Genomic DNA, 24567 nt, shown 5'->3' with positions numbered 1-24567 from the left:
TGCTGGTGGAGGCATCATTTAGGGAATTAATTTGCATAATGCAAATTCCACATATGTAATAGGGTCTATTTGCATAATACAAACAAGCTATGAAATACTCCCAGCTACCTACTGAGAGAAAACTACCCCCAGAATAGCAGTGCAACTGTCTACTCTGGGTCCTAATGAGAAGTACATCTGTGCACAAAACTGATATGAATTACACCAATGTCAATCTGTTGTCTGCCCAGGCTCTAGGTCACTTTTGAAATTAAAACTTCTTGTCCTAAAACACTGAGACATTTTTAATTGCACTTTTGGTCCTTACCACTATAAGTACTTGTTCATTCTGAGAAATCTTCTAAATTATTGCTATATTTATGTCTCATTCAAATAGGAACAACAGAAGAGAAACTTTCATAATCCCTACACACAAGAATACAAACTAATAGTGCAAGGTAAGGGCAGGATACTTAATGCTAGAAATAATATAGAAAGTTATAAAGATCCAGGGTATCAAAATAATTTTTATCACACAGCTCTTAAAAAATCAGCACTGCTGTTATGTGGAAACTCAAATGTACCAGGTAGGATTTTCAGCATGCCTTCATTCTGAATGCTCTTTCTTCCTCAAATCTTTCTTTTCCTTTATAAACATTTGTACTTTAAGTGGTAGTTAGAGTCACTCAGATGAACTGCCTTTTAGATGATTAAGTGCTTATTTTTAAAAATTCCTTTTTGTTTATTTCTGGCTTGGCCAGAAAAAAGGATAATTTAAAAGTTAAATATGCTGTCTCCTCAGGGAGTATTGTTGTAATGTCCCATTTAGCTTTGCAGAAAAGGGGAAAATTTATTTTAATATATTCTTAAGAAAACATCTAGAATGTAGTCATGGGGTGGGAAGAATTCTGTAAGAGAATGAAGTGCATTTGTTTTTTATATTTCTCCTCTTTCTCACTTGATAACCCCATTCAGTGAAGAACCTGGACTAGTCTGTGTGTTTCCATTAGGGAAGAGATTTGACACCTGCTCTTGTACAAGAATTGTGGTGACTGCATATATTGATTTTTCTTTTCATGTGAATTTAAGTTAATGCCTTCAGTGTAGTTAAAGTTTACATAGTTAGTGGTGCGCTAACAGTGAAATTTACAGAGCAATAGGCCATCTAATCTGTTCTGAACCAGGCATTTGAATTTACATCTTTCCTGTGGTTAAAGACTCTTTTGAAAACAAGAAAAGACCTCTTATTTCCATTCATGCTACTTGCAATGATAGCCATCTTTAGTGGTCATTATAATGAGCTGCTGAATGTCCAATTTTTAGGAGTGGCTTTTCCAGGCACTTTAATTTCATAAAAGGCTCTTTTAGAATGTAAGAATCTTCAGAAGAAAAACCATTCAAGATTTCACGGGGGTTGAGGGGAGGAAGGGTTCATCTAGAAGCCACTGAAATCTTACCCCAAGTATAGATATGGGCTTCTCATGTTCCAGTGTGCCCACAGTGGGTGTCTGGGGTTTATGAATACTCCTTTCTAAATATTAAATACAAAAAAACAAAAACCCTGTTAGTTTGGCTTTAAGGCTAAGAATGTAATAAGAGTCCAGATATTCAGAGCTGTTTTGAGATTACAACCTTAACTCTGCCCCTTCAGTGAGTGAATTACAGTAGAGACCAAGGGTGCTACAAAATACCAAGGACACAATTCTATTACTAATCAACACATTATTGATTAGATAATTAAGTTCTATTATATTCATCCTACTGCCACTGCTGCCATGGAGAGGTGGCACTGTGCCATGCACCCTCTTCAAAGCTAGATCAGGGAGAGGCTATGACAAGAGCATGGGCTCTTGTTACAGCCTGTCCTGGTCTGATCCTGCAGGGTGTCTCCTGGAAACAGAGGTGCACAGGGCAGTTCTACCTGGTGGCAGCAGTATCAATTTCCAGGTTGCCATGGGGTGAATGTGCCCCATACATTTGTTTTCAGGAGGCACACTGGAAAGAACTACAGCAGGGATGGAGTGCCAACCCACTTAGGGTACCCACAGATGTTCAGGGGCTGCATTCTAACTTATGGTGCTTTATACAAAGTGCCATGAGTTAGAGCCCCTCCCTCTGACCTACACTGGTTAGAGCCTGTCTGCACTGGCCCTAGCCAGGAGGTGGGAGCACTCCAGCAGCCTCCAAGGAGGCTGGTGAACCACCCACCTGCCAACTTTGGCTTTGGTTGGCTAGAGCTGGAGAGGAGGCAGTGGGGTGGAGCACCCCCCCCCCAGCTACCCCAGCTGGGGTATTGGGGCAAGCTGGGTCACACTTGCGAAGCAAGGGGGCTCCATTCCACTCCCCTACTCCACCTCCAGCTCTGTCCATGGCAGCTATTGCTGTTGCTGTCAAGAGGCCTGGGTGGAGGTGGAGGAAGGAAGCCCCCCCACTCCCTACCTCATAGGCCTGGCCTGGCTCCCCCCAGTGCCCCAGCCAGGGTACCTGGGTGGGGCCCACAAGGCAAGGGCTCCATTCTACCCTGCCTCCTGCCCTCACCTCTGGCCAGGCAAAGCCCAGCTAGCAGCTCCATGCTGCTCCCTCTTCCCTCCCTCCTCTGCCTCTACCTCTACCTCTGCAATATTCTTTCCCCAGACCTCAGAAAAAGGGGTGGGAGGAGGGGTTCTGGCCTCTGGTACACACCATATATTTTAAAGTTTTATAGTTTTTGACTCTCTTGTCCAATTGACTTCAGTTCAGTATTTTTACCTCAGCAGCAGACCATGCACCCATGGTAATGTCTCTCTATCTTGATTGGAAGGAGGACAACAAAAATCCAACCCAGACTTAAAATAAAGACAGGTTCAACAAATGGGTCACTCAAACCTCCATCAAAGTCAATGAGGCTTTTTACAGGCACAGAGTTCCCAGGCCAAAGATGCATTTGCAAGACTGAAGCCTCAGTTGTGGAGTGATAGCCACTGTTCTGTATTATAGCCTCCCTGGGGAACCATCTTCTGATTTCAGTTAAAGTAGTAATGCCAATCTGTAACCCACTGACTTGAGTGCCTATACTTTGGACATCACGATAGAGTAATGCTTCTCAAACTTTTAACAATTGTTTTAAAATGTGTTATACTGCTACATGCTGTGTTATTCTGTTATGAATAATAAAAAGTAACACTCTCTCCCTCACTACAACAACACTCTAACCTCTTCTACACCCTGAGATAATATTGTAGTTACCTTCATTTTCTCTTTGCTTCCATTTATATTTTCCCCATTCCCTTCTGCTTTCCTATTCCTTCTCACACTCCCACTAGAAGTACCCACAAGAACCCATACCATTAGAGCTTTGCTGTATACCATGTTGTGTGCAGTAAGTTAAGTCCTCCAGTATAAGACACTGATGAAGAATCAATTACCTTGATGGCTTTAACTTCAGCCATATAGGGTGAGGAGACAAATGAGATGGCACTTGTAGTTTTTGTTCAGCCAGAAAGTTTTCTGTAAGCCTGGGGTAGCAGCGCATCTATATTCAATGTCAATCCTCACGAAGAAAATAATTAAGGCATTAACTTTTTATTTTTTCCAATGTAACTGAGCCCTCTCCCAGGTGGATCCAGGCACTTGCTCTCTCCCACCCTCCCAACACACATGCACACACACCTGTTCCACCCAGAGTTTAAAACCAACCACCTGGCAGTGGCAGCAGCATTTCTAGTCAGGCTGTGCTGAGTGAGCCAACTGACTTCATGGCTCCCTCATCTATCTACCTGATCCCTTCTAAATGGTTCATTCCGCAGGTGTCGATGACCCTCTCCTCTTTTTAATAGTCTTGATGTTCTGCCAGTCTAGCTCTCCTTTGTTCTGCCATTCTGCTCTCTGTGTGCTCCTGTTTATGAAGCTCCTATTTTACAGCTCTGGTGATTGCTTTTAACTCATTCCAATTAAGTTATATTTGGTTTTGCTTCAATTTTAAACTGAATAATGCAGTCCCAGGCCTCTAGCCTATTGGTGAAGCTTCTAATTTATTTTTAACTGGAGAAAAAAATATGTTTTTTTTAATATGTGATGATACACTTCACCACTACCATTTCAAACTTCTAGATCAGCCCATGGCCCTCCCTCTCCCTGAGCACCAGCCAGGGGACAAATCAGCTAAACAGGATCTATTTACTTAAGGGTAACCTAATGTAAGTGCGTGTGTGTTGGGTGGAAGGTGGACAAGGTTGCTTGGGTAAATGCGATATCTTTTATTAGACCAATTAAATAGTTGAAAAATGTGTTGGATAGAAGGTTCATGGCCTTCTCTCTCCTTGAGCAACAGCCATGGGCCAAGTCTGCCAACAAGCTGGTTTTTAAAGTAAACCTGAAGTAAGTATGGGTGTGTACGGGGTAAGGTGGTTCATTCACACCTCAAACAGCTTGCGAGAATGGGTCCAGACCCAGCTTTTCCATGAAGCCTAAAAGTGGGGGCACTCAGCCTGGAAAGGGAAGGTACTGCCTGTCTGCTCTCCTCAGCACACTGGAAATATATCAAAATCTACCTGTAGAGGCATGCTTCTCACAGGACAATCACTCCCCCTCTGATCTCTCAGTTCTAATCCTCAAAGGGAATTTACAAAACACCTTTCGTAAATGAGCCTACAAACTTCACTTCATAGATCTACTGGATACAAAAAATCATGGACTCCATATAGATATTGCATTTATGACACATTACAACCTGTCTGACCTCTGACTTGCCAGGTACCTGCCAGACCTGACCTCTTACACTTTCCTTCCCCCCCCCACCCTTTTCTCCCCTCCCCTCCCCTTCCCTACTTGTCTGCCCTTTCTCTTCCCAATTTCCAGCTTTTTCCTTCTTCACAGGCAGCCTCCTTTCCATCTTGAATTACTACCACTGTAGACATGAACAACACATGTCCCTGGGGGCTGGGGAGGCACAGTGACTGCCCACAGGTGCTGGTGGCAGGGCCATGGTGGCAGCGAGTGGGGAGCTCCCACAGGTGGCCATAGTGGTGTCAGCAGTAGTGGGGGTGGCGAGCGCCAACTGGCAGTCAGCAACCATTCACAGTGGCAGCCAGTGGTGATTGGTGACCACCTGTAGAAGCTACGGGTGGTGTTGGTGCCAAGGATGGGGGGGACGCTGAGCAGCAACTGGCCGAACATGCCGTTGGCAGCGGCACTTCTTGCAGGGGGTGCGCGTGCACTTCCTCCACGTCGCCAATGACTGTAGAGTCTCCCTGACTCACCTTGGCTTGTTTCCCCCGCTCCGCTCCCCGGCTTTACCTTTCATTTCCCTAATTTCTACCTATTTCCATCTCGCAGACATCCTGCCACGCTTTTTGCTTCTCTCTTTCCGTGGAGTCCCAGAACAGCACGTACTCCCTATGCCTGAGGAAGGGGGCCTGTGCCCGAAAGCTTGCTAAGAACTTTCCCCAATTACTAGCGGGTCTAAGAAAAGACACCGCATCTACCCAAAGATCCTGGCCTGCCCTGGGCTCCTGCTCGGGGCGGGCGGGCAGCCCTGATGTTCCCCAGGTTTCTCCGAGCTCGGCACTCTCCGGCTCGGCGCGGAAGGGCCCAGTTGCGGTGGCAGGAGGGGCGAGCACCCCGGGGAGCCTGGGCGCGGGCGCGGGCGCGGCCGGCCTGGCGGAGCGAGCGCCAGCGGGTCCGGGCGGCGCCGCCTCGGCCGGCGCGCTGCTGCGGCGGGCGGCAGGGGGCGGCGCCGAGCGGGGCTGGCGGCGCTGCCCGGCCGGCGGCCGCGCAAGGGATGCGGGAGCGCAGGCATCACTCCCCGCCCCAGCGCAGCCCGAGCGCCGCCGCGAGGAGCAGGAGCAGGAGCAGGAGGATGCGGATGCTGCTAACGCTACTGCTGCCGGGGATGCTGTGGCCGCGCGGGCTCCTGGCGTTCAACCTGGACGAGGAGCAGCGCAGCGTGTACAGCGGGCCTCAGGGCAGCTACTTCGGCTACGCCGTGGACTTCTACATCCCGGAGCCCGGCACGTAAGTGCCCCAGCGCCCCCGCTCGAGCCCCCTTCCCAACCGGACGGCCCTCTCCCCATCGGGAGGTCGCTGGTGGCGTAGAGGAGGGGGCTGCCGGCGCCACTGCCCTGCTCTCCAGGTGCCCTCAGCCCCTCGTCTCGCTTCTGCCCTCCGTTCCCCAGCAGTGACTTCTCCCTGTTTTGCAGGGTGAGCGTCCTGGTCGGAGCTCCCAAAGCCAACACCACACAGCCAGAGATCCAGGAGGGAGGGGCCGTGTACTACTGTCCTTGGCCAGCCGCACAGTGCAAGCAGATCCCCTTTGACACCACTAGTGAGTACATTTTCTGCCCCTGATGCTTGGCGTGGTCTTGCCCCAGTCGTCCCGTCCGGCAGGTCGCCTCCATGCAGGTTGCTGTGGCCTCCCTTGGTGCCTGTAGTTTTCTAGAGAAGTTTGTGTGTGTCTGTTGTGGGGAAGAGTTGAATGTTCCCTGGGGAAATTGGAGTCCTGTGACCTTCAGGATCAGTGCACGGGTCCGCTTTGTGGCTCATGTTCCCCGAGGCTCAGAGGAAAGGGGTTTCAGTTGTCTTAGAAGGAGCCGTCTATTTGTTTTGTCTCCTGGACGTTCAGCCCGTGTTTCACGTGCCTCTCTCCGAAAAGTGGAAATCTGCTGTTAATCTACGGGGTTATTCTCAACAAGGGATGTTCTGTCCGTTCCAACGGAGGAAGTACCCTGCGTTGCACGCTTATTTAATTCTTCACAGAGAGGAAGAATTTTCTTTCAAAATAATAGATGTTGGATGCAAACTGATGTAGGCATAATGTGAATGGATTACATCCACTTTCAAAATCCCAAGACAGATGTTTCTTATTTAATTAAAGGGAACACACATTTTAAACAGTTCAGGCTGTTTATGCTTTTTGGTGCTTTCTCTTTATAGCACTTGAAAATATTTTGAACGTAGTGTTCCAAAAAATTAACATTGAATAATTTAATTTCAGATTTTGTAATTTAATCATTAAAGAAAAAGTTACGATTTTCTGTGTTATTTCTCATTAGTCCTCTTTATTCATGCAGATATGAATATGATACACCAAAGCGTATTGATATAAACGTGACAGTTCATTCATGCCACTTCCATACAGCCAACAGGTCAATTGCATGCTTCCTCACTTACCCATACTGTTACTGTGATTATCCTCAATCAGGCTTAGTTTCTCATAAGATATTTTATCAATGCAGGGCAAGAGCAACTCCAGTCCCAAAGAGCATGTATACTGAACAGAGATATATCTATATTACTTATGTATCGTGTCAATTTATATATGCATGTAGATTTATATGAACACACATGTACAGGGCATGTCCACTGTGTTTGCATATGTGCTTATGTGCTCATATATAGCGAAAAAATCCTCTTGCACCTAATGTTTACATCATATGGGGAAATAACTTCTTTACAATGTTACAAGTGTAAAATATGTTAAGTATTAGGTATTTACCAGTTTTAAATCTGAAGCTTCCAATTCCAAAGGAATAATCCTTTTCATTTTAAAATGTTGTTTTGAAAAAAGAATACAGTGGAAATGTAGGGTCAGATCAGGTCATCCTGAGGAAAACCCGCAAAGGGGTTGCTGAAGAGACTCAAGAAATCTCCACAAATTTTCATTCCTATTGACTCTGAGAGACTATGCCACTGTTTGGAGGAAGGGGTTCAGATCTGTGAAGCAGGCAGGGGGCATGGCTGCAAGATGTTGACTACATGGATGTAACCAAGTCTTTGGGCTGTGGTGTCGTGCCAATGTTACTTTGCATCCCAACAAGAGAATTTTTTATTATCATGGTAGGCAGTCCAGAACTCTAAGGTGAAGCACAAAATGTTCTCAAGAACTCCACAGAGGCAAAGCAAATCTGTGTGCCTGCAAGGGATGGAGAGAAGAGAAAGGGTTGGGTACCAGGGCATGTGCCATATATTAGTGGAGAATCTCTTTTGTGTGATCTGGCAGCGCAGAGCACTTGAATGCAGCAGTAGGCTGGAGTTAGGATAATGTGTGTGTGCAGTGATCTGCATATGCCACCACTTATTCAGGTAGCATTGATTTAGTCAAACATTTGTGGCCTTACACCAATTCTCTTGCCCAAGGAAGACAAAACTAAGGATATGGTAATGCTGCAGTTGGAGGTATGAATGCACCATTGCTAGGCATAATTGGTCAGCTTTGTTATGGCTTGCCTCAGTGCCAGTGCCAATTTAGATGTGGTGATTGGTGTAAGAAACGCAAGCCCAGGGTAGACTTGCCCAGCATGCACCAGTGCTTGCGCTGCCATGGTTTTGCTGTTGCTGGCACCCTTGCCTAGTAAGCTTCAAGCTAGGTTTCATGTGCCTTCCCCAGGTCCAGATTCCTCACCCTCCAAAATATTTCAGCTATATTAGCATTTTTTTCTGCTCCTTTCATTTCATTTGTACCCTGAAGCAGAACAGGCAATGTAACCTTTAGTCTGAAGGATGTTGTTTTAAATAATCTCTTTTAATATATTTCCCATCTTGGGGATTTTAGCAATCCAAATCTTCTGATAGATATCTTCAGCCTATTCCACCTGTCTAGGTACTTGCTGTACAAATCCCTTGCACACTAACGCATTTATTCCTCCAATACCCTGAGAGGTATGATTATTCCCAGTGCACAGATGGAAAAACTGAGTCACAAAACCAGTAGTTAAGATTATCTAAGATTATACAGGAAGCTTGTGGTATATCTGGAAATTAAATCTGGATCAATTCATTCCAGTGTGTGGCCTTAACCACAAAATCATCCTCTCTCTCATATTAGGAACTTGCACTAAAAATTAGAGGAAGAGGAGCTGATTTTAAAGGGGAGTACTCCATATGTAACAGCAGTTTTTGAAAGGTTTTGTAACTAATTACTTTGCTGTTTTGGAAATGACCTTCCGAAAACAGAAAAGAGAAAATTGTTACACTGTCTCTAAGCCAAGAGCTTGAATTTTGATGCATTTTTATACAGCACTTACAAAGTAAGTAGTTTTAGCTCGGCCCTAACCCAGTATTAGCTGCTTAAGGAGTTGTATTTGCTAAGCACAGTGAAAGGAAAACAAACTGCTGAACAACTAATAATCTACTTCAAGACCAGAATGTAATCTAGGGTGGTGGATAGAGAGAAATAATGTATTGCATGTCATGTAAACGGCAGCAGTATCAAGAGTTTCCCTAAATTATAAATGCAGTAGGTATTTGACATGTTTTCATATTCTGGAGGTATAGTATCCCCTTGACATACATGAGTAACTTGCTTGCATTATGCTTACACTTACATTTTCCCAATGAGGGGAGACTGTATCGCATATATGGATGTTTTTCTCACTTCTGCTGCCAACATTAATCATAAGATTTACATGGAGCAACAAGAGAATGTTCCGTGGAAGAGAGCACTCTTCCCAAAGAACAATAACAATGCTTCTTTTTTAAGCAATTTGGAATTCCTCCACAAGAAGTATCTCAATATGTGTTTTACTCTTGTTGTGTGTGGTCCATACAAGCCATTGTTTAAACTCTTGTAATGGTTATGCTTTGCTTTTGGAAAGACATTGTATCACTGGCCAACCCTACTTGGATAAGTGGGGCTTGCATGTAATTGCATTTTATTATCAACCCAAGGTAAATAAACCTGATTTCAAACATTCTATTACTATCCACCATCCTCTCAAATGTAGAAGAGGGGAAGCCGGCAAGTCTAATAAAAAAACCTATCAGGACCTAAGAAGTCTTGTACCACGTGGTGATATCATAAGATGTACATGAAGCTGCTCTGAAATAATTCATGGATACTATATACTACTTAGTATACAGCTAGTTACTGGTCCATTTATTGTATGAATACATAAGTTTATTTTAAAAGGGAATACAGTAACCCAAACAGGAAAGAGACCATTTCTCTGCGAGCATCTGAGGGTTCTTATAAGAGAATTCTGTTCAGGAAAAAGCCAAGGAATCAGAAAATCAAAAGAAATGTGACTGGTTTGAAAGGTGCTACACTCTCAACAGAAGAGAGTAGTTGTTCAGGAAGGGGTTCAGGGAAACCAGACGGAGAAACAAGAGGTTCCTCAGGTGTCTGAAGAACATAAGTCTGCTTAAGGTGCCACTTTTAGGGAAGATAGCTATCTTTTGCTGTTTTAAAATAAACAATAATTTAGTATTAAGGAAGCCATCCTATAAACTGCTGCTTGTTGATTCCTGAAGTGGAGAACCACAGGTGCCAACCCCAGCTGAGACTGCTAGGTGAACATGATTGACACATTGGATACTATAGCACCAGTCCAGGGTGGGATTTTTGTATTTTTTTATTGGAGATCTAAAACCAGTGTGAATGAATGCAAAATGACTGCTTTGTAACTATGACATTAACAGCCATACACTATGCTTTGTTCCATATGGCAAATGTCAAAAGGCAAAAAACCTTTCTGGGTTGTGCAGCTTTCTTGCTACATGTTGGGCTTCCTTTCAGAAGCTAAGATCATATGCTTGCAGATCTGATAGTGGAAGGCGCTACCACTATTTTCATGATGGCATGATGTAAATGCCATCATGAAAATATCATCAAACATGTAGCCAGGGTTTAACTGATGTCTAGTGACAACTATGAAGCAAGTTTTAAATGTTTTCATTGCTTCAGAGCATTGTGTTCTAACTACCAAGTGCAAAACGGGTTCCTTATTATTCTACTAATTCTTATTTTGTTTGATCCAATATCTCCCCAGACTCTCCTGAACAGATATCCAGCCAACCACTAGAAGAGTTTTGTGTTACTTCTGCTATTGTAAATGCTATTTACATCAATATTTGGCAGCTGAGTATCATAACAGGCAGGCGGACATTTGACTCAAATTGTGGTGTTTCCCTAAGTTGCTTTGAATCTTTAAAATCCCTTACAAAGATGTACTAAGATCTGGGAGAGGGGGGGAAGGTGGTTGTGGTGGGGGGTGAGATTGAAGTGTGCATTATGTTCCTGTTACTGTTTTTTGTATATCAGAACATGTTCAGTTAAACCAAATATCATCCTAACTGAAATGAAGTATATGTCTACATTATACTGTAATGAAAAGCTACATGAGCTAGCTCTACATTAGCAGTAAAGCAGTGTTAGGATGAAGTTCCATATGGACTACTTTACCATGCACAAAAGGGAGCTTGCTTAGATATATGCACACTGCTTTGCAAGAATACCAATAATACATTCATATGTGCTTGGATTATTTGTTGTGATACAGGCTTCCTAAACTCTTCAACAGTGGATTATTCCAAATGGTCATAAATCAGAAGCCCATCAGTTCATGATTACTGTCCTTCACAGCTGATAAAACTAGCCAAAGTAGTAGGTACTGCAGATTTTTTTTTAATGTTTGACTTCAATATTAAGAAATCAAAATGTTCAGATCCCTGTGCTGTACCGCACAAATAACCACTTTGCTCATGGACTCTGTTTTTTTCCAAAGAGCTGGTCCAGTAATTTTCCAGAGCACTAGACTAAGTTCTGATCCTAGTTCTGATACAGGTTCCTTCTTCCCAGGTCACTTCTTTGCTTTATTTTCTCTTGTCTAAAGTGGAGCTCGTAATATCTACTTCTGTGGTAGCTTTGAAGTTTTAACTATTAGAGTCTCCTGGATGACATTTGGTCTTCCAGTACTAATGTGATTGCTGTTCCTTCTGTAGGCCAGAAGGGGTAGCAGGAGAGCAACACAGAGAAATCTTTCCCCCTAATTAAATGCATTACTTTTAAAAGACTCAGAACATCTTGCAGCCAGGACCAAACTTGAATCCCCTCCCTAACTAAATATCTATGCATCAGATCTGTTGGAAAACTAATAATATGCATTGTAAAAAAAAATTGTAATACCAGTTTTAAAACGTGGCACGTGATAGGAACAACTTTATGCTTTTTTTGTGTATAACCCTATTTTAAAAAAGCCAGTACAGATGGAACATTAACTTGCTAATCTTCCAGGATTTGGTGTATGCATTCTGTCCTATGAGTGTACTTTATCTTACAGTGGTCAAACAGTTTTCAAACTAACCAAAGAAAATATGAACATCCTGTCAAGAATTAAGAGGGGGAGGGGGAAATCTAGGTCAGCTCTGGCCAAGCGTGCAGTTGAGAAAAAGCATGAGCCAGTTTGGCCAGGAGTTGAGCTGATTGTAACAAAATCCAGGTACTGTATAAGTAAAGGATGTATTGTGAGACTCTAGAGATTTAGTTACATGAAAAAAACTATTAACTGTAAAGATGGTGAGATCTTGTGGGAAATTTAGAATCCTCTTAGAAAGAAAGATTTGTATCTGGAGAGAAAATATGAAGGGAGAAAACATTCACCCCACCTTCAAATTCTGACACCATTCATTCAGCAACACCAGTTTTGTCTTACTGTGGCCTTAATGATTCACATGGAGAGTTCTGATTTATGTCAGATATGTGGTTCATTTTACCAATTGTCCAAACTTATTCTGAGAAGTAAAAGAGAGAAAAGTACCTTAGCTGAACTGGCCCAAACCTGATGTCTTTATTCACATGTTGTTTGGTGGTTGCATGGATGCATTTGTCCAAGTTTTAATTGGGTGAATCTTCTATGAATCTTCCTTTTTCCTAACTCAGGGAAATTAAAACTAAAAACTTTTTGATTTGGTCCAATTTTTAATTGAATATTGTTGTTATAAAAATATCTCAATAAATTAGTACAACAAAAACCTTATTTGTTTATACAAATTTTGTTTAGTTTAAAAATAGACTCCTCTTCATAAGCCCAAAATGTTTAGCTAGTTCATAGCACTAATATCCACGGTCTTCTCCTGTAAGCCCCATCAGGTTACCAGGGGTCCACTCTGAGCTAGGCTTGCTGGTTCCCTAGATTCAAGTTCCTGCCTCATGTCTGTGCTTTGCCTCTAAACACCTTAGGAAGACTCAGAATTAGTGTCACTGTGAAAAGCAGGGAAAAAAATGAGAGACTCACTGCTTGGGTGAAATACAGGCTTGGAATGGGTAAGTTGTCTCTACCCTGCAACTCGACAGAGAGATGACTAGAAATAGGCACTTTCTGGGAGTGGGCAAGTTTCAGGTGCCTAGGATCAGGGTCACAGCCACAACTGCTGCATGTGCCCCCTACAAACTCTGCCCCCCTATGCTTACTTCTCCTGCTGTAGTCTCTGCCCCTCCAGCTCTGGCTCCTGCAGGGCTCCATCCCTCCTACAGCATGGGAGAGGGATCACATAGTTGCTCTAGCCCCAGCCTGGCCTGGTAGCAGCAATGGCAGCAGCTCTGGCTCAGGCTCCAGCTGTGGGGCCAAACTGGAGCTGCCACTGCTACTGGGTTGGGCTGGATCCAGATCAATGACATGCTAGCCTGGAACAGGGACAGAGCCCTGCTGGAGCCAAAGGGTAAATGGTAGGGGGGCTGCCAAGGCAGCAGCAGCAGGGGAGGCAGAGGCTGAGGGAAGTGGCAGGCAGCAAGGGGCGGCAGGCACCCAGGGGCAGTTGCTAGGGGATGTGGACATGGGGAGGTCAAGTAATGCAGGGGTGCAGGTGCTGGGGTGCACAAGCACGAGAGAGTACAGGTGTTGGTGGAGATAAGTGATGGGGGGAGTTGTGAGCAGGCAAGGGGCAGAGGTCAAGCAGCTTAACTCCCCGACTGCTTGCTCCCCTGCCACTGCTTGCCTCATTGTAGTGGTGGGAGGATTAATTTAAGATGGCCCTCTAATAATTAGATTTAATTCATGGAAAATTAAAACAAATTTATAAATTTTCCAAGTATAGCAATTACTGGGGGTCATCTTAACTTCAGAGTCTTCTTGAATTCAGATAAATACAGTATGTACATATTTGTATTTAAACGTTGTAGAGAAATACTGCCTCTTGCAAATGCAGTACCTCTTGTGCAGTGTCACTAGGGCTGGGATACGTGTGTGTGTGTGTGTGTGTATGTACATTATATTTCTTTTTCCAGATTTTTTGAGGATGGAGGGGTGAACTCATGTAGAAGTATGTAGCATAGTTTAGATCAGTGGTATTATGGGGAGCATTTTTAATCCCTTTCTTCATTTGAGAAAATTGTTAATTAATTGTTAACTGTTTGTGCATGTGAGGTGGATTAAAGTTATTTTACAGTTCTAGTAGATGTTGGACATTCACTAAGGGGTGTTTCAATTATTTTTTCTACTAACTTTTTTCTACTAAATAAACCTATTTACTGCTCTACTGAACTACTCTTCAATATTTCTCCATATGCATCCATTTAGTCAGATTCATACAAAGAAATTTCCAGGTACAAATCATGTAGCAGTGTCCTTGGCCATTCATTTGAGCCCTTTCTCATTTGGTAAGTGAAAATAAGAGTTGTGCCTACTTCTGCAAGGCTTGGTGTAAGGTATACAAGTCCTACATTACACGTGCATCTGTTATTTACATGCATACTTTAATGCCCCCTCTACATGTTACAGGTATCACACAATTAACTGGTTAATTGCACAATTGCCCTGAGACTAGGTACTTATCACGGCATAGAAAGCTCTAACCAGCTATAAAGTTAGACCTTGAAAATATGTGCTAACTTCATAGCTGGTTGCTATCCATCTTTAATTTGTATGTGTAGCAGGGTCTCCCCTGCAGCTGGGAGCCCTGTCAGCTGATGGGACTCCCAGCTGCAGGGGTGCACCGTGCCCAGCTGGGGCTGGGAGACCCGAAACTAAGGGAACTCCCAGCCCCAGCAGCTGTTGATGCTGGGTCCCAGCAGCACCTTGCAGGTTCAGGTCCCACTGGGTCAGGAAGATCGCAGCTGTTATGATATTCCAGCCTTGGTGGTATGTGAAACCCCAGGACTGGAAAATGACATCAACTGCAATCTCCCAGTTTTGTGGGTTTCACAAACCCTTGGGGCTGGGAGATTGTGGCAACTGTATCTCCCAGCCATGGGGGTGCATAGAGCTGGGCTCCCTCTGCGCTGATAGTAAGGTGCAGTGAGATCTATTGCATGTTCCCACAGTTGTGCCTCCTGCCAGGCACATGTGGCTTGGCAGGAGGCATGATTGTGTGGATCATACATTAGATCCCATTGTACCTTTGCCTCCATGTATAGAGGAGCCCGAAGTGCAAAACTGTGACCTATATCGTGTTCTAACATAGTTTTAGTTTTTACTTTATGGATTCAAATTTTTCTAGTTTCACTGCTCTATGGATTTACTTCTACAATGTTCCCCACAAGACTTATACTTTATGCAGCATGCTAGATCTTTTCTGAACACTACTGCTGCCTCCTACTCATGATTCTTTATCATTAATCATCTAGGAAATGTGGTTATCCAAACACTCTTTTCAGAGACACCACTATAATTCCTATTAGAATAACCTCCAATGTGATTTCAGTTGAGTTTTATTGATCACTGAATCATAGAGAAGTAGAACTGGAAGGGTCTTCCAGAGGTCACCTAGTCTAACCGTCTGCATGAGGCAGGGTCATACTTATCCAGACCATCCTATACAATCCATAATCTAAACTCTGCATAAGACTACCATCGACCCTGGCACAACACAGACCTAACATTCTAACCTGACACAGGTAAAGCTGGGGAACCATGGCAGCCAGCATCCTGCTTCTCTATATGAGCGTTGATATATGCTCAAGAGATCACCGGTAGAGGGTCACACCTCTTGCTACAGAGGAAGGCAGAAACCCTCACAGTCTGTACCAATCCCTGACCATGGGGTGAAATTCCTTCCTAATCCCAAATATGGCGATCAGTCTGACTGAACAGAGAGGAAAGATCCTCTGGCCAGGAACCTCCAGTTTTGGTCCAAGCAGGAGCATTAGCACACCCCAATCAAAGTCCATAGCCTTGGCTGTAGCCAACACCTTATGCCTTCGCGGAAGTCTTAAAAACGTGTAGAGAGTTCACACATGTAGCAGAAGGGAGTAGGGCATGGGGGGCAGGGGCAACCAGCAAAGCCTAGAAACATGGGAAATACCCACCATAGAATATAGACATAACTATGCCTAGATCATCCCCAGCAAGTGGCTGTCCAACATCTTTAACATGTCCAGTGATAGAGAGTCCACAGTTTCCCTAGGCAGTCTGGGATGCTACTGACTTGAGTATCTGGCTCTCTCCGTGGCTTTGTTTAAGTTGTTTGTTAGGTCATGCTTCAAGTAGGTGCCATATGGTATGATTCACCAAACAAATTGAGAACGTGTGCAGCGTTTTCTGTTGGGTTTTTTTTTTTTTTTTGACCCAATGGAAAACAATGCTTCTGCTCAGAAAGCTGTACTTGCTATTATGGATGTACTGCTGTCCCTGTGCAGGCTATAATAAAAAAAAGATCAGCCCCATGGTAATGAGAATATCTCAAGACATGATGATGCTGAGTGACTGATTTAGAAACACTACAATGCTGGCTCCATTCATGGATGACTAGTAATGTTAATTTTCATTTGTTCATAAGCCAAATTCTGAGGTCACTGCCCAGACAGGATTCCCATTGAAGTATATGATATTAAAACTTGGATCACAATGTCTTTCTTACACAGATTACAGCCTCAACAAGGCTGGGAGATGATGTTCTGGGCAAGGAATCAACTCTGCTCAGCCAATGAAAAAGCAACAGAGAGCTCCCTCCAGACTCTTGTTATTCCCATTCTCCATCAGGGAACTGGTTTGTGGATCTTTTGGCCTTTTCCTGCCCTACATCCATGACTCTTTCAACACATGCAAACAGAGTCCTCAGGTGTAGCACAATGGTTAAGCCACATGTGTTCTGTGTAAGCTTTGTCCTCTGTAGCTAGGTAGGAAGGGCATTCATTTGCCTTTCTCTGTAGTTTTAGAAACTGTATATATGTCTCTTGCTATTGTGTAACTCTGTTCTCCTTCAGGCCAAACTCCCAATGGAAGAAATGCGTTCGACCTGAGGTAAGGACTACAGGATTAGAGCCAAACTGGAGAAGCTTTAGCCTGTGTATAGACCTCAAACATTAGAGACAGGAAGTAGTTACAATGCTAAGTAAGATTTAGGGAAACCTAGGTTTCCTTCTTTGCTCTGTCACTGACTTCTGTGTGATTGTGGTCAAGTTGAGGTGTACAGGTGCATAGTGGTGTTTAAGAGTTAGATGGTGCAATATCTTGGCACCATGACACCTAATAACATCTTGACATGGTAGGGGACCTCCAGATCGGTAGCCTGACATGGTAGGGGACCTCCAGATCGGTAGCCATCTGGGGGACAGTGATCACCTAATAATAGAATTTTTCATAAGACATCGAGTGGGTAAGGTAACTAGTAGGGTGAAAGTGCTAGACTTTAGGAAAGCTGATTTCAATGAACTCAGGCGAGTAGTCAAGGACGCACTGCAGAGTAGGAGTTTTGAAGTGATGGGAGCCCAAGAAGGGTGGCTGTGCCTTAAGGAAACGATCCTTCGGGCACAAAGCAAGATGATCCCCGAGCGAGGCAAAAGAGGGAAAGGGGCCAGGAGGCTTCCCTGGCTGACCAGAGAAATCCAGGGCAGCCTAAGGGACAAAAGGGGAGCACAAAAAAGTGGAAACGGAGAGATCACCAAAGATGAATATATCTCCTCTGCTCGTGCTTGTAGGGAGGCAGTTAGACAGGCCAAAGCTACCATGGAGCTGAGGATGGCAACCCAAGTAAAAGACAACAAGAAATTGTTTTTTAGATATATAGGGAGCAAAAGGAAGGCCCAGGGAGGAATAGGACCGCTGCTAAATGGGCAGAAACAATTGGTGACAGACAGAGGGGACAAGGCTGAACTCCTCAACGAGTTCTTTGCCTCAGTGCTCCTAAGTGAGGGGCACGATAAGTCTCTCACTGGGGTTGTAGAGAGGCAGCAGCAAGGCGCCAGACTACCATGCGTAGACCCTGAGATGGTGCAGAGTCATTTGGAAGAACTGGATGCCTTTAAGTCGGCAGGCCCGGATGAGCTCCATCCGAGGGTGCTGAAGGCACTGGCCGACATCATTGCACAGCCACAGGCGGGAGTATTTGAAAGCTCGTGGTGCATGGGCCAAGTCCCGGAGGACTGGAAAAGGGCCAACATGGTCCCCATTTTCAAAAAGGGGAGGAAGGAGGACCCGGGCAACTATAGGCCAGTCAGTTTCACCTCCATCCTTGGCAAAGTCTTTGAAAAAATTATCAAGGCTCACATTTGTGAGAGCCCGGCAGGACAAATTATGCTGAGGGGAAACCAGCACGGGTTCGTGGCAGGCAGATTGTGCCTGACCAATCTAGTTTCTTTTTATGACCAGGTTACAAAACGCCTGGACACAGGAGGAGGGGTGGATGTCGTATACTTAGACTTCAGGAAGGCCTTCGATACGGTATCCCACCCCATACTGGTGAACAAGTTAAGAGGCTGTGACTTGGATGACTACACAGTCCGGTGGGTGGCGAATTGGCTGGAGGGTCGCACCCAGAGAGTCGTGGTGGATGGGTCGGTTTCGACCTGGAAGGGTGTGGGCAGTGGGGTCCCGCAGGGTTCGGTCCTTGGACCGATACTCTTTAATGTCTTCATCAGTGACTTGGACGAGGGAGTGAAATGTACTCTGTCCAAGTTTGCAGATGACACAAAGCTATGGGGAGAAGTGGACACGCCGGAGGGCAGGGAACAGCTGCAAGCAGATCTGGACAGGTTGGACAAGTGGGCAGAAAACAACAGAATGCAATTCAACAAGGAGAAATGCAAAGTGCTGCACCTAGGGAGGAAAAATGTCCAGCACACCTACAGCCTAGGGAATGACCTGCTGGGTGGCACGGCAGTGGAAAGGGATCTTGGAGTCCTAGTGGACTCCCAGATGAACATGAGTTGGCAGTGTGACGAAGCCATCAAAAAAGCCAATGGCACTTTATCGTGCATCAGCAGATGCATGACGAATAGATCCAAGGAGGTGATACTTCCCCTCTATCGGGCGCTGGTCAGACCGCAGTTGGAGTACTGCGTGCAATTCTGGGCGCCACACTTCAAGAAGGATGCGGATAACCTGGAGAGGGTCCAGAGAAGGGCCACTCGTATGGTTAAGGGCCTACAGACCAAGCCCTATGAGGAGAGACTAGAGAAACTGGATCTTTTCAGCCTCCACAAGAGAAGGTTGAGAGGCGACCTTGTGGCTGCCTATAAGTTCATCACGGGGGCACAGAAGGGAATTGGTGAGGTTTTATTCACCAACGCGCCCCCGGGGGTTACAAGAAATAATGGCCACAAGCTAGCAGAGAGCAGATTTAGATTGGACATTAGGAAGAACTTCTTCACAGTTAGAGTGGCCAAGGTCTGCAATGGGCTCCCAAGGGAGGTGGTGCTCTCCCCTACCCTGGGGGTCTTCAAGAGGAGGTTAGATGAGTATCTAGCTGGGGTCATCTAGACCCGGCACTCTTTCCTGCTTATGCAGGGGGTCAGACTCGATGATCTATTGAGGTCCTTTGCAACCCTAACATCTATGAATCTATGAATCTTCATCCTCAAGTTAGGTGCCTACAGCCATCGTACAATCTATAGGTAGAGTTAGGTGCTAAAGAAGCAAAGGGTTAGAAACTATTGGAGTAATCAGCCACCTAAGCTAGCCAGGAATGAAATGCAGAGAAGCGTGGGGAGTTTGTACCAGAAAGCAGTGCCTGTCCTTGCAGGCTTGGGATATAACTGCCTTTGCTTGGGATGCTGAGTCATGAACTTCTGGGGTTTGGCGCACAAGGCAATCAGCGGGCTGCTTTTACCTCACACTGAGCAGCAGCTTCTCTCCCACACCACCGCTGCTCAGCTCAGATGGGAGAGCCGGGAGCAGGCGCGGGGTGCATGGGGTCAGGGCTGCATGTGCGTTGGTCCCTGCTGCTACTGCAGGACTGGGGCTAGTGGTGGCGACAGCCAGAAGGAGCCACCACTGCCTGGGCTGTCTAGAAAGGCAGTCCAGCTGTGGAACCACTCCAGCCCCACTGCATGCCCAGGGGGCAGCAGGATGTTCCATGACTGGGCAGTCCCTCGGCCAGGCAGAACCAAGGGATCCACCGCGGACTGGACAAAGCCCTTCCGTAGGCCTGATCCAGTCTGTGGGCCATAGTTTACCCACCCCTGGCCTAAAAGCTTTATTTTCAGTCAAAACTGGATTCTTGAACATTGCCTGTGTTCAAATCTGCTGGTTTAATTTTAAAAGGTAGTTTTTAATCGTTGAAAGCATTTAGACATTGGGCTCCATTAGGAGAGCAAAGCAAAAGTGATGGATTAAAGGAGAAGTTTGAGTTTGCCGCTTCTACAATTCTGTGCAGTGGCAAAGTTACCATTTAAACCACATTACACACATCTACACATGCCATTAATGCGATACAGACTTACAGTCCAATAAGTCTTCCCCTGAAGCATGTCTACATGTGCACCCTGTTGGGAACAAGTCTGCTCCCAATGGGAGCAGCCCTGTATAGCTGTGCCTATCCTCTGCCTCCCTGCAGCAGCCAGGGGGAGCTCTGGGCTCTCCTAGCATGCTAGCTCAGAGGCTGGCAGGGGGCACAGGGACCGGTTCTGATGTGTACGGGGTCAAGAGACCTGTGCTGGCTTCTGCAGCAGCTGTCTCCTGGCCCTGTACACATTTGGAAGGGTTTTGATGTGCACAGGGCCCCTGTGCACGTCAGGACACACAGGTGCCAACGAGCCCCTTGCCCAGCAGGGCTTCCCTGCTCAGCCAGGGGCTTGCTGGCAGCTGCCAACAGGTCTTGGCCAGTCCCCTTCTGGGTGGGGAATCCCTGCAGGGCACAGGGCTCACTGGCAGCTGCCCCGTAAGTGGAACAACTCCTGGTGAACTCCCATCTGTGCAAGGAAGCAGAGAGCTCCCCAGTCCCAGTGCTGCTTGGCTTCCAGCTCCTGTGGGGAGCCAGGAGCTTCACAGCACTGGGACTGGGGCAGGGGAGGAAGGGGGAGGAGCAGAGAGTGGCCCTGTCCTGGTACTGATCAGCTCCTCGCTCCTGGAGGGAGCTGTCCCCTGTGGACTCTGCTGTCCCCTGTGGTCCCCTGCTGTGTGACTGACCAGGAGCAAATTTGCTCCCAATCAGCATCTACCCAAGTGCTACTGTGCAGTAACTACTGCCCAGTTAATCTAGTACCTCCCCAGCAGGACAGCTCTGCAGCTGGGACAGGTCCCAGCCAGCCCCCTGCTGGGCAGAGAATCCCTGCTGGGCACAGGGCTCACCAGCAGCTGGCCCAGTAATGGGAAAGGTCTCAGCCAGCCTCCTTCTGGGTGGAGAATCCCCACCTGGCAGGGGGCTCACTGGCAGACACCCCACAAGTAGGACAGCTCCTGGTGAGCCCCCTGGCTGAACAAGGAAGCAGAGAGCTCCATAGTCCCGGTGTTGCTTGGTTCCTGGCTTCTTTGGGGAGTCAGGAGCCACACAGTGCTGAGACGGGGCACAGGGTAGGAGGGAGCAGAGAGCTGCTCTGTCCTGGTGCTGACCAACTCCTGGCTCCTGGGGGGAGTTGGGCAGCACTAGGACTGGGGCCAGAGAATTCTCATGTCCCCTGTGGCCACTGCTGTGTGACTGACCGGGAGCAAATTTGCTCCCAGTCAGCATCTACAAGCGCTACTGCACAGTAACTACTGCCCAGTTAATTTAATACCTGTATTTACAGGTACTAGCTAACTGCGCAGTACACTAATTTACTGGCAGTAAATGCCATGCATGCACATGTAGACAGTGACACTTTGCTGTGCAGTAGATAAGTCTACTGCGTAGTAAAGCATCTTGTGTAGATGCACCCACTTAAACTTAACTAGATTCTAGGTTAAAATGCTCTATCCATTTATTTTTCTTAAATTGTTTGTCACAATTTGTGTTGACCACATTTTGCATCATGATTTCTGGCTCTTTCATTAGTAGTGATTTCAATACTCTGGTTATTATCGGTAGAACACAAACATTTAAAAATTGTATTGGTTCACATAATGAATTTTCTGAAACTTTCACAGATTTTTTTTTTCTAATCCTGTAATCATATACCTAAAGACTGCTTAAAAAGTGCATCCCACTTACTTCCTGTGTGTGCATGTGTGTGTGTGGGTGTGTGTGTGGGAAATAGGCAGGATGCACTTTCATCTGTACACTTTTATTTGTACTTTTTAAACAGTCTTTAGGTTTATGATTACAGGATTAGAAAAAAAAGAATGAATCTGAAAGTTTCAGAAAATTTTATGTATATCTTCTAATTCAGCTTATATCACCAACATTTACCAGAAGTTACCGTACACCAAAGTCCCCAGTACCACAACATTCAAGGAATTAAGACGAGTGTCTCATCTACTACTGCATGATAAACGCATGGAAATCCTGGCTTTTTAATGGTGACCACTATATTCATTACATTTTTATTTTTTCACATAAATCCAAATAATATAATATGACAATAAAGAATTCTCTATGTTCCAGATTTGACAATATACACATTTTTATTTTCTCTTAAAATTAATTAAAAAATTTGTTCGTACTCCTTGGTATGAACCAGAAAAAATGTAAGAGAATGCAGATGTGAGGGGATATGGGTAATTGCTCCCATAATTGCCTCATGTATTAATTGAGAGGTTCACTAGGAGTGACTTGTGAGGGAAGAGTATAGCTTGGGAACATATGGAAAATCAGTTTACTTCAGAAAACTGGGGCTGAAAGGACTGCATGTCTGCTTTTTATTAAAACCTGAAATGTATTATAATTGTACCATCTTTACTAATGTATTATAATTCTACCATCTTTACCCAGATGGCTCCTCTAATGGTGACATCTGCCAAAGTGTATATAAAGCAGGGTTAAGGAGCTGTCTCTTGTGGCAGTGAGTACACATGTAATGCAGTTAAGAACTACATCTATTCCTCTCTTTAATGCTGGTTCTTGAATGATGCATGCTGAGAAATGTCATTTGCTGGACCCAAAATTATTACATAACAGCTATAAAAGAATAAAGCTATGTGACCATTAAGAAGAGGTTTTGTTGTTGGGTTGTTTTGGGTTTTTGGGGGTTTTTTTGGAGGGGGAGAGGGGGGAAGTTTAAATCAGAAATTCCCAAATAAGTAGGCTTCTTGGTGTTGATGTAGGGCTGGACATTTCCTTAGTTTCTTAAGTTTTTCATTGCAGTTAAAAAAAACATCTGGAATGATTGCATGTGAAGTTTAGAGAAGAATTTTTTTAATTGACTAATGATATGTAATTAAGCAATATTAAAATATCATTTCCACATTAAAATGAATGAAGATGACAATGGATGTAACATAATTCATATATCCATTAATATGTTCTCATGCATCTCTAATGAATAGAGAAATATATGTTTAAATGACTTGTCAACATCCTGCTTCTTTTTTTCTCAGACAATAGAAAAATCAAAGTCAATGGCACCAGGGAACCTATTGAGTTTAAGTCAAATCAGTGGTTTGGGGCAACAATCAAAGCTCATAAAAGCAAAGTTGTGGTAAGTCTCATGAATTTGGTATTTATTTTCAGATTATTTTAACCTTTTGTCAGCTGTGTATTTTGCATGCGTGTGTGTATGCTATAGATAACCCTATGTTTCAGAATATACATCTATTCTAAAATAGATATAAATCAGATAGAATTAAGCACTTTACAATGACCTGATTTGAGTGTTAAAAATGAAGAGTGATGCTTTACTTGTTATGGGAGCAAATTAGTGATTTCGAGGAATAAGATGGTGAAACTTTTGAAGATATTTAGTGAATGATAGGCATATATTTAAAAATCTGATTGCAAGGGTCTATGAGGAGTGTTAAATACAGAAGTACTTAAACAAATTCAAGAATTACAGCTGGAGATCAATGGATATCAATACACATTTTGACTGCTTATGCCAGTATTAATTATTTTATATGCTATTTATTGTATTTAATTGCTGTGTTGTAGCCATGGTAATAATGCTGCAGTTTTAAATAAGAGGATTGCTTTTAAAGACACTTAAGCTGTGTCTACGTGAGCTGGATGTTTGTTTCCCCAGGGACAGGAAGCTTGTGTCACTGCTACTTGTCCCCAGGAAACATCTGTGCCACGTGCCCTCTGGCATGCAGCTGGTTACCCTGGGTGGCGTAGTGACTGTGCTGGCTCCAGCAGCCTTACCTGGGGTTCTGGGGGCCTTCTGGGGCTGCAGCAGAGGCAAACCTGCTGCTTGAAGCCTAGGTGGCGGCTAGAGTGTCTCCAGCCAGCCAGGCTCTGGTTTCAGGTGGTGCACACTGCTTGTATCACCAACTGTGCACTGCTCCACTTTTTTTTTTTTTTGCACAGGTTTTTTTGACCCCAGGATCTCCCCAGGTTAACATCCCCCCCCTTCACAGGGAACAGCTGAATGAGCCACATGTGGCACCACAGATGTCTGCTGCGGCACCACCTACTACATGGCTGCGCTTGTCTGGACACAGCCTTAATGTTTTTTTTCTAAATCCATATTGGTTATTTACATGATACATTTGGGTTTATTCTTATGCTGAGCAGTTTTATTGCGAAGTACAGTGAGGTTATTTCCTAGAATTTTAACAGTGGAAAGGAGGCTTAAAGCTTAGTGATGCAAATCTTTTAGCTGGTCATACTTTA

General features: G+C 44.8%; 1 protein-coding gene across 3 annotated transcripts in view; it reads left to right on the top strand.

Annotated features, from left to right (window-relative positions):
- Positions 1-5707: 5707 nt before the first annotated feature.
- ITGA8 (integrin subunit alpha 8) overlaps positions 5708-24567 on the top strand; it is a 174737-nt gene continuing 155877 nt past the window's right edge. For 2 of the 3 annotated variants that reach the window (XM_019497862.2, XM_006271243.4), the window contains exons 1-3: positions 5710-5970; positions 6156-6280; positions 23337-23437. In XM_019497862.2, the coding sequence (XP_019353407.2) occupies positions 5738-5970; positions 6156-6280; positions 23337-23437 (459 nt within the window). In that variant the 5' untranslated portion in view covers positions 5710-5737. Of the gene's footprint in view, positions 5971-6155; positions 6281-23336; positions 23438-24567 lie in introns of all 3 variants that reach the window. The other variant, XM_059729045.1, reaches the window with a different exon arrangement.

This window comes from Alligator mississippiensis, chromosome 5 (assembly GCF_030867095.1).
Source record: "Alligator mississippiensis isolate rAllMis1 chromosome 5, rAllMis1, whole genome shotgun sequence".
NCBI classification, from domain to species: domain Eukaryota; kingdom Metazoa; phylum Chordata; order Crocodylia; family Alligatoridae; genus Alligator; species Alligator mississippiensis.
Note: the sequence above shows the minus strand (reverse complement) of the source record. Positions and strands in the feature narration are given on the sequence as shown.